Source organism: Conger conger, chromosome 4, assembly GCF_963514075.1.
Source record: "Conger conger chromosome 4, fConCon1.1, whole genome shotgun sequence".
In the NCBI taxonomy this organism is placed as follows: domain Eukaryota; kingdom Metazoa; phylum Chordata; class Actinopteri; order Anguilliformes; family Congridae; genus Conger; species Conger conger.
The window spans coordinates 77,330,118-77,340,517 of NC_083763.1; the positions used below are offsets into that span (position 1 = coordinate 77,330,118).

General features: G+C 41.4%; 1 protein-coding gene across 1 annotated transcript; it reads right to left on the minus strand.

Annotated features, from left to right (window-relative positions):
• Positions 1–1,460: 1,460 nt before the first annotated feature.
• LOC133127614 (E3 ubiquitin-protein ligase TRIM35-like) lies at positions 1,461–9,726 on the minus strand. Its single transcript, XM_061240629.1, has 8 exons — positions 9,111–9,726; positions 8,245–8,340; positions 6,497–6,727; positions 5,583–5,605; positions 5,283–5,401; positions 4,957–5,039; positions 3,437–3,638; positions 1,461–2,239 (listed from the first exon to the last, which is right to left on the minus strand). Exons 1-8 carry the CDS (start codon positions 9,510–9,512, stop codon positions 2,103–2,105), a joined length of 1,293 nt encoding a protein of 430 aa, XP_061096613.1. The 5' UTR covers positions 9,513–9,726; the 3' UTR covers positions 1,461–2,102.
• Positions 9,727–10,400: the final 674 nt, after the last annotated feature.

A 10,400-nucleotide genomic window follows, 5' to 3' on the forward strand; every position in this document is an offset into this window, starting at 1 on the left:
AACCTGAAACTACTTAATATGTGTGCACAAACTTTATGCCAACTTGTATACAACATTTGGGAAAGATGCAAACTGCACTCAGATGTTCTCGTGTCTCCAAATCTCTCCAAAACATTTGCATAATTTTTTGTCCAGACACATGAATGGTCAGAAAAGCTTAAAACATTTTTTTTAATGCAGAATGTAAAGAAAATTAACCTTCACATGCGTTTTATTCACATATATGAGAAAATGATTTTATAAAGCATGTCCAAAGTGTCCAAAAATAATGACTCCCCTTAATGCTTTCTAACCAACCTGCATCACATTTACAATGGAACTTTAATTTCAAAATTAGGTGAACCAGAGCTTGTTAGCCAGTACAATTAAAGGTTTATCTATAGCAAGTCCGAATCCTGTAATTATGCACATCTGTATATTCACTCTACTATATGAACGCAGTGATATTCCTAAACTGTCCATTACCTGAATATGACACATTATACCTTGTTGGAAACGGTTGCAAACCCTGTACAAGAAGCTAAGCTAAGCAAGCTAAACAATTAACGTCTTCATTATAAGTACATGAGATTTTCAGACATTAACTGGAGCTCCTGACCCTTATCTGCATGATTTTATGAATTGCACTGCTGCCACACAATTGGCTGATTAGATCATCGCATGAATAAATAGGTGTACAGGTGTTCCTAATAAAGTCCAGAGTGACTATATATAATATAGCCGCATTTCGGACCTGGACGAATGCAAAAATAAATTGTACATTGTTGTATCCTGGACTCTTCAGGAAATCTCTTTCGAGAAAGAATCTTGTGGCACTCCTTCTGGTGTTGCTGAAAGGATGTTAGTAGGGTTAAATATTAGTGACCGCTATGTGGAGAGTCTAGATCAGCCAATAAATAAACCACGTTACAAAGACAGTAGTACCACTCTGCCTTCCGCTCTTTACTGGTCCAGGCTGACCAAGAATCTCCACAATAGAGTCAATACATTCACCTTCGTTATCTGACTCCATTTTGAAACTAGAAATTGGTTTTAAACATGTGCGAACCTCGGGAGTGGTTACACTCGACTCTCCTTTATATGCTACCATTACTCAATATGTGTTCCTGGGATTAGCACTATTGCTGAATCTCAGTTCAGTGGAGAACACAGAGGTTAGGGGTCTAGCCAACACAGTACATGCATTATATTTTGCATAGATAGTCGCAAGCCCAGGTTGGCGTGCATTTAGAGGGCTCGCTCCTTAAAGCTAACTTGACAAGAACCGACGTAGAAACGTCCATGGGTTCTCTTCGCATTAAATTACAAGAACCATGCACCACCAGGCAGAGCTTGACTGCCCTTTCCCAATAAAGTACCAAGCCACTGATCAGTTGGTCTCTGGTCAATATTGTCCCCCTGAGTATTCAGTCGTAACTGAAAAGGTACAAGATGAATTAATGTCATGGAGATCACCCAAGTCAAAACCAAGAAGAATTTATTCACAGGGGGGTAGGTCATTAGCTTAGAATACAAAAGTCAATTACATAATACACAAATAAAGAATAGAAATATAGAGTAAGTAATCTTACCCAGCCTGTTTTGGCTACACACAGATACACTTATAAAATGAGTGCTCCTTGCATGGCAGCCAATCGCCGTTGGTGTCCGAGTGTGTGTGAATGGGTGAATGAGAAGCATCACCCAATTATATTGCGCCTTGGATAAAGGCGCAATATAAATGCCAGCCGTTTACCATTTACCATAAAACAAACTTAACAAAATTAAATGTAGACTAATGCTGTCCAGTAATGCAGATAATGCAGACATCACCATGTTGTCCCTTCATGTTGATCTGCCTGTAGAGAACACCATTGCTTCCAGGCCCATCTGGCATAGCCTATCCAACAGCAAGCATTGATTCATATCCTAAAACCTTGCTGCTTTCAAAGACATGGGCATAGTCTTCAGTATAGCTGGGCTATATTGTTGAGTTGCAGAGCTTTTGCAATGATTGTCCAATCAAAAACAGAAGCCTGTTTCTGAGTTATAATACCCCCCCCCCCCCCCAGTTCATGCAGCCCGTTTGTGATATGCTGAGGCAGTGAGTGGGCGGGGTTGGCTTAGATTCGTGCCACGTAATTGGCCGGGAAGAGTCCATAGCACCCGTCTGGGTTGTAGCCATGCCACCAGCCATTGTTAGTCATCGAAATGCCCGTAATGATGTCACCGGGATCAAAAGAGATCTTCGTATCATCAGCTGTGGGGGAGAAGGAAAGAATGTGAAGACTCAACATCAACATAACGATACATGCCTGTAAACCAGGGCTGCCCAGCCCTGTTCCTGGAGACCTACCGTCCTGCAGGTCTCCATTTTAAACAACATAGCAGCTCAATGAGATCTTTAGTTTTGAATGGGGTGTGCTCTGCTAGGATTGGAGTGAAAACATATACAGTGGCAAGAACAAGTAAGTGAACCATTTAGAATTGCCTGCATTTATGTATACATTTGTCTTAATATATTGGATGATCTTGATCTAAGGTACAATAATGAACAAACACAATGTGTTTAAACTAATAACACACACATGATTGTATTATCCAAGCATCTGCTAGTGTGAACCATACCTTGCAAAAAAGAGATCTCAGAAGACAACCAAGAATTGTTGATTTGCATACAAGTGGAAAGTGTAACAAAGTTTTGATATTAATCAGTCCACAGTTAGACAAATTTTCCACAAAAGATGTTGTGCTCTGGCTACTCTCCTTAGAATTGGGCGCCCAGCCAAGATGACTCCAAAGGCACAATGGATGCTCAATGAGGTAAAAAAGAGCCCTAGAATAACAGCTAAAGGCTTGATTGTAATCACCGTAGCTTTGGCCAGTTACGTCATTATTGGGCTATAAGAGGCCTGGGTTTTTCATTTGAGAGAGGTTGCATGAACTGCTGCATGAGCTGACATTTGGAGCGATTCATTTTCTGATTTTGTCGGTTTGGGTTGCCAAGTCTTTTGAGTTTTTCTGTCTGTTCACCACGTGAGCAGTGGTCACCCCCAGCCCTGTGTCACAGTACCACAGTACCAACATGAAAACATCATCCCAGCAGTGAAGTACAGTGGAGGGAACATCACGCGTTGACCCATCCCAGCGGTGAGGTACGGTGGAGGGAACATCACGCATTGACCCATCCCAGCGGTGAGGTACGGTGGAGGGAATATCATGCTTTGACCCATCCCAGCGGTGAGGTACAGTGGAGGGAACATATATATATATATACATATAATGACTTATTGGGTCATAAATGACAGTGCTATAAGTCTGACAGTCATACAAGGGCAAGATCCTACTTGGGAATCAAACCTGCAACCTTAGGTTTACAAGCCCAGTTCCATAACCATTATACAACATCACCACCACACTACTGACCCTGAGCTCCTGTACACCAGGGCTGACTGACCTGCCTGGTAGTCGTATAGCGCCCTGGCAGAGATGTCCTGCTTGTCTTGCTTGTCCTTCTTATCCTGCTTGTCCTTCTTATCCTGCTGGTCCTGCTTGTCCTGCTGGTCTCCCTTCTGCTGTCCCCGTAAGTGAAAGCGCTGCAGGATTCTGGGCTTCTTCTGCTTGCTGTCGGTGCTGCTGCTCCGTCTGACCTGCGCCACCTTTAACATCATCACAGGACAATTCCCAGCATGCACTTCAGCACTCTTCCACAACTTTAAAATCACCACAGGACAATCCCAGCATGCATATGAGCACTCTTCCACAACTTTAAAATCACCACAGGACAATCCCAGCATGCACTTCCTCAGTGCCTGGTCTGACATTCTGAGGTTAGTCAGTTCGATCCCCCACCCTGGGTGTGTCAAAGTGTCCCTGACACCTAACCCCCAACAGCTGTAGTCCATTTGCCAAACATAACTTCCATCCATCCATCCGTCCGTGATCTGAACTTGCTTATCCTTCCCACACCTTTGGACTGTGGGAGGAAACCCCAATAAACACGGGGAGAACATGCAAACTCCGCACAGAGAGGCCCCGGCCGACGGGGACCCAGGACCTCCTTGCTATGAAGCGGCAGTGCTACCCACTGCACCATCCGTGCCACCCCCAAACATAACTTTTTTGTGTTCTTCCTTTGTTCATTGCTGTTTTGTGTGTGTGTGGTTTTTTTATGCATACCTGTATGTACACTCAGTGAGCACTTTATTAGGAACATCTGTACACCTACTTATTCATGCGATTATCTAATCAGTGGAACATGTGGCAGCAGTGCAATGCATAAAATCACGCAGATAGGGGTCAGTCAATCATCAGAATGGGGGGAAAAAATTTGATCAAAGTGACTTTGACTACGGAATGATTGTTGGTGGTTTGAGTATCTCAGAAACTGCTGATCTCTTGGTATTTTCATGCACAACAGTCTCTAGAGTTTGCAGAGAATGGTGCAAAAAACTAAAAACATCCAGTGAGCAGCAGTTCTGTGGGCAGAAACGCCTTTTTAATGAGAGATGTCAGAGGAGAAGGGCCAGACTGGTCAAAGCTGACAGGATGGTGACAGTAATGCAGATAACCACGCACTACAACAGTGGTATGCAGAAGAGCATCTCGGTACACACAAAGCATCAAACCTCTAAGTGGATAGGCTACAGCAGCAGAAAAAAAATAATTGGTCTAATAAATGCCTAATAAAGTGCTCACTGTGTGTATGTTTGTTATATAGGGGGGCTCTTATAAGCCCCTTTGGTTTTCTATAGGCTCCCACACAAATTGTCCTGTATCTAATGTATGACGATGTTCTTTTTTGCGCTTATATGGGTTTTTTTTTGTGTGCCTAAATAAGTCTATCAAATCAAATCACAGATGTTTAAATCACACCTCAGCATGGCAGCATTTACATGAGAAGGAGAACATGAGAGCAAAGCAAGGTTCAAGGATTGGCTGAGCTGAATCACTGGAGGCCGGGGGTTCAGGCCGTACCTGGGGGAGCTCCTCATAGATGCCCTCTGACCCGGAGAGCTTTCTCTGAGGGGCGCTGGACTCCTTGGTTTCTGGCTGTACGTCTGCCAAGTGAGACCCCATAGAGTTAGAGCGTGTGTTACTGTTCTACAGCATTACTGTTGAGAACTGCTGACAGGACTGCAAGTGCCCGTGAGAAACTATGACTGTCCGTTTCAGTGCCATTCCTCCACTCACTCACACACACTTAGTGCCAGACACTCCTGAGACACACAGGTACTTCACAGTGTAAGACACTCAGGATGAATTCGATCCCACAGGTGTAACAGTACATTTACAGAACTCACTGTCCTGAACAATCCCCTTCATCTTCTTCCACACTTTGTACTTCAGGTTGCCCAGGTGTGTGGCCACATTGATATTCCCTCCTAATAGCTTCTCTGGATCTGACACTTTGTATTCGGCGCTGTAAAAACACAGGAGTCAGTGCTGCACTGGGTTTGGGTTCAGTACAATATGAGAATCAGTAACAGGAGTCAGTACTGCACTGGGTTTGGGTTCAGTACAATATAAGAGACAGTAACAGGAGGCAGTACTGTGCTGGGTTTGGGTTCAGTACAAAAGAAAAGAGACAGGAGTTTACGTACCTTCTCTTTATGGCCTTGTAGTTCTGAAATAAATATAGCATTTGATTGTCAGGTTATCGTATTATAGTATAGTATACACTCAGCGATCACTTCTTCCCCTTCTTATAAATTAACAATATTCCATGGGTATGACATGCTTGTGCACAGTTCTATTTCAATTTATCACTCCACCGCGAAGCAGTCAGAATGTACAAATACTTCTTTTTATTATTTTATTTTTTTTACATTAATTAATTTCCTTGTGCTTGTAACTGGGGGCCTGTGTATAAAGGCCCGGTTCAGTTGTTCCGGATCTAGCATGACTCCTATCAACCAAATAACCAGGCAAGGAACAGCAATGTACACACCAACCAACAGGGTGCTAATGAGAGATTTTAGCGCCCTGAACTATTTTCTTGTAAATTACATTGCTAATAAAAAACTATTTTATGAAAGGCAGTCTGTCGCCTTGTGGCTAGGGTACATGACTGGGATCTGGAAGGTTGGTGGTTCAAGCCCTGGTGTAGTCATGATAAGATCCACACAGTTGTTGGGCCCTTGAGTTAGGCCCTTAACACTTCGTTGCTCCAGGGGGCTTGTCCCCTGCATTGTCTAATCAACTGTAAATGCCTTTGGATAAAAGCATCAGCTAAATAATACATTTAATTATACTAAAAGCAATAACTCACTCCAGGATGTGGTATATTGTAATTTTATCACAATGTGATAGCTAATATTACAATGTACCACTGCCTGTCCTGAGCTATTGCTTGATTAACACACATGCTTCTCACATTAACACACATGCTTCTCACATTAACACACATGCATCTCACATTAACACACATGCGCCCCACTTTAACACACGTATCTTACATTAACACACGTGTATTCCAAATGAACACACGTGTGCGTACACAGTAATTGGTTCTCACCTGCAGGAAAGAGATATCATCAGCCTTCATGTCCTGCTCTAAAGCTCTGATCATGTCTGTCAGGGATGAAATCTCTTTTGTCATTTTTTCAACCCTCTCCTTCATCCTCTGGCTCTTCTGCTCCTCTTCCTCCCTCAGTGCAGCGATCCTGGACGCCTCTTCATCTCGCAGAAACTGGTGAAGTTTCTCAAACTCCTCTTGTATTACTACTAGTGTAGACTTAGTGTCGCTCTGAAAGAAACATTTGGTACTTCTGTTAAAATGAAATTAGGCAGTGTATTAGCAACAAACGTTACTTGGGCTATGTACACACTATCGGTTCTAGTTACTCTCAAAATGTTTGCTTTTCGATACCTTGCCCTGTCCATGAAGATAACTAGAATGCATTCTGTGGTTTTGGAAAGATAGGCTACAGTTACAACACTCTTTTAAATCCGATTTATATGCAGGGTTTTTTTTTTAATATCCTGCATTAAGTGGCAGGAGTGGAATATCACTCGCATTGGGTTCGGATCTGACACGACTTGGCAAGGTGGTCTACCGCACATTGTGACTGGCGTGTAGTCTGGCCATAGCCAGGTATCTCACCAGAGAACACATCAAAAGGATGAGTAAGCCAGTCAGAATCCAGTACCTGCTACTTTCAAGTATCCATACCCTCCTATTCTAGGTAAACAAGTTTTAAACTAAAATGTGTTTGAAACCCCCTAATAGTGTAGATTTGAGGCTGAACCTCGTTTTAGTTTAATCCCCCTCAAAGGTAGCATAGAAAACCTAAATTTAGACTACATTCAGGTGGTCTATAGATGAGCCAACATATGCCATGAACAAATCCTGCAGAAATTAATCTCTTCATACTGTAATGAGCACTAGATTAAACTGGGCCCAGGATACTATAGTCTAATTCAAAACTATGCTGGGCAGTTTGTACTAATAATTTACCATGATTGACAGTTTGAAAGTACAGCAAATTAGTGACTTATTCCCCTCAGGATGAAATGGCCTCATGTAACATTAAATCAAGTAATTGTGAAATGCACAATTCATACTTGTGTAATGTATAATGCAGACTTGATATCCACAAATGGCCTTATTTTGCTCAGCAGTAGCATTTATAATCATATAGCAATCATAATAATTGTTGATAATTGTCTGTAAACACAGAACACTAAAAAAATAGGTTCAAACTGTATTTTGTGTCATTTTGAATGGGGAAAATGATTGAGTTTTGCATTTGTATGTGAACCGTGAGTTTAGTGCCTTGAGGTAAGAGTCTTTGCGTCAGCTTGTTTCTCTGAATTAAGAGTTCTGTACATCGGAACTCTGTTACGAAAAAAAAATGAGTCAACGCAAATTGAAAAAGTGATTTTTAAAAACTGTAGAAGAACTGTAAAGGCCCAGTATAATCTTCTGTAGGCCCAGTTTACTGCAGGTAACTCCAGTAGCCTTGTTTCAAGGTATTTTTTGGGGCTGGGTATGAATGTATTTTAGATACAGGTATGATTGTATGAATATCATTTTACATTTTTTACATTATCATTGTAACTACAGCCTATATCCCAACCCATATCCATTCCACTTCTGTGGAATTGAAACATAATCTGACTTATGTTATGCAAGGAAGCCATCATTTAAAATTCTATTTCAGAAGTGCAAATGTGAAAATCACTCTTTTCTGTGGATTTAGAGGGGAAATATGACTTTTTTTTTCTGAATGTCTTAAATTTAAATGGAGTACATTTGTGCACCTTGATTAACTTAGCGTCTCGCTCACTCTTCTGTTTCTCCTTAATAAAGGCCTTCAGCTTCTCCTGTAGGTGCCTCAGTGCCTTCTCCACCTCCACCTGCAAACACATGAGTTCATATTCCAGCAATTAATCTTACAGTCTCTGGAGTGGCTACATGCAAAGCACAATGACTTCCATTGCATCGCTTTGCCCAGGGAAAATATGGTTTATTGAAGTTATATTTGAATTTAGCAAAATACAAGCATATTACCGAATTAATAATACGTTAATCTAATTGTTGCTTGCTGTTTCGTTCATTTTAAAAAATATTATTCAATTTTAATAGAATGTTTATATATATATATATATATATATATATATATATATATGTTTATATGAATTAATGACATTTCTAGGAATAATATACATTTTATTTTTCAGCTTTCTTTTTTAATTTTTTCATAATGCTTTTTAGAAATTGGTGATATTGAGCTTGGCATGCATAAAGTCAGGCTATTACAAGTGTCCCAGATTCAGGCAGATTTCTCTTTTTTTGCACAAAGAACACTAATAGGATTGGCATGTCTCCTCTGTGTATGATATCCCCATTCTTTCTTCAGGTGTGGTTAGAAAAACATCTTAAGGATCTCAGAAAGGTCTAATGTGTTGATCTAATGTGCTGGATTGAGATCGTAATAAATCACAGAAGTAAAAAAATGTCCCAGATTACCCGAATTCACCCCCAATTCTTTTGAGTCTGCCACCAAATTGAAGAGTCCCAAATTACCTGACTTCACCCTATTTCTTGTGGGAAGCAATTTGGTCAAAATTGGTTGTTCAAATTCCGGATGTTTATCTGTAATGAGTTAAATAAACGTATTTCAAACCTTATACTTCAGTGCGGCTTCCTTTAGTGGTCGCATTTTGTGATTATCGTGCTTCTCTGAAGAATGACAGACGAGGCAGATCGGCTCCTCATCGCTCAGACAGAAGAGCTTGAGTTTCTCGCCGTGGAGACCGCAGAGTGATTCGGACGCAGAAGCCGGTTTCTTAATCCTGTTTTTTAACATGGACTCGCACAGGTTCCTCAGGGCCAGGTTCGGAAGGGGGAATTCTGTGGACGACCATTTGCAAACCGGGCATAGTCCAGTGCCGCGGGGCTCAACGCACTTTTCAAGACAGGTCTTACAGAAGCTGTGGCTGCATTTTAGCATGACGGGGTCTTCAAAGATGTCAATGCACAACGGACAGGTGAGGTCTTCAACTGGGAGAGACGATATGGACGCCATTCCTCGATGAGCGACGATTTCTTCCGTCTTGCGTTCGGTTGCTGAAAGCCTATGATTTAAGTCCGCTTATTATTTTATATAATCCGATAACTGGTTTGGATCCAAATCTAAATCGCTATTTACAAGCACGCCTCCATCGATAGCTATATTTTTTCCAAATAGTTAGCTACTCTGCTTAAAAGTTCTGTCCGTCGGGTTTATCTGGCAGTTGATAGTGAACTTCCGCAGGTAGGACTTCTTATCGGAATGTGCTCTGAGGACAGTTCTATCAGGCGACGAGAAAGCGAGGAGGTGGCATAATTTGCACTAAAACTGCTGCCTTCCAGGCGTCACTGGAAAGTGTGTATCAAACATCTTAATAATTACATGTACACTCTTAGGAGTGAAATCAGTGTGTAAGTGTGTAAACAATCACAGACGACTCAAACGAAAAGTTTACTATGATGTAATCAATCATCGAAATTACCAACAGAACCAATCAGCTTTTAGGAAACCTGTTCAGTTAGGCTAAGCAAAAGGGTTACAGAAAGAAAATTTAATTGGACGGTGGGGGAAACCGTGATGTTCTGGTTGAAACAAAACAAAAGTGAAATAATTAAAGGAAATGTAGCCCCACGCGTACAGTAGGAGTTGTCGACAAAAAGAGGCATGGAGGCAGATTTCAAAGCATTCAAACGCCACCTTCACCGTCGCAATTCACTGCGGGCAAGTTATCCCCGCTATGAAAAAGCGGTGAAACCATCAGCTCGTGAAATTATCATGCGCCGCTATACACTCTACTGTGGTATTCCATTAAGAACAACGTCGGAGAAGACTGAACACACGATTTCTCGTCTGGATAAATTATTAGTAATGATAAGTAATATTTTCAAACGGCATTTCGAAAAC

Coding starts and splice junctions, on each gene's coding strand:
- LOC133127614 (XM_061240629.1), bottom strand. CDS start 9,512: ATGGCGTCCATATCGTCTCTCCCAGTTGAAGACCTCACCTGTCCGTTG. Junction 5,402..5,582: donor TACAAGGCCATAAAGAGAAG/GTACGTAAACTC, acceptor GTGTTTTTACAG/CGCCGAATACAAAGTGTCAG. Junction 3,639..4,956: donor TCTATGAGGAGCTCCCCCAG/GTACGGCCTGAA, acceptor ATGATGTTAAAG/GTGGCGCAGGTCAGACGGAG.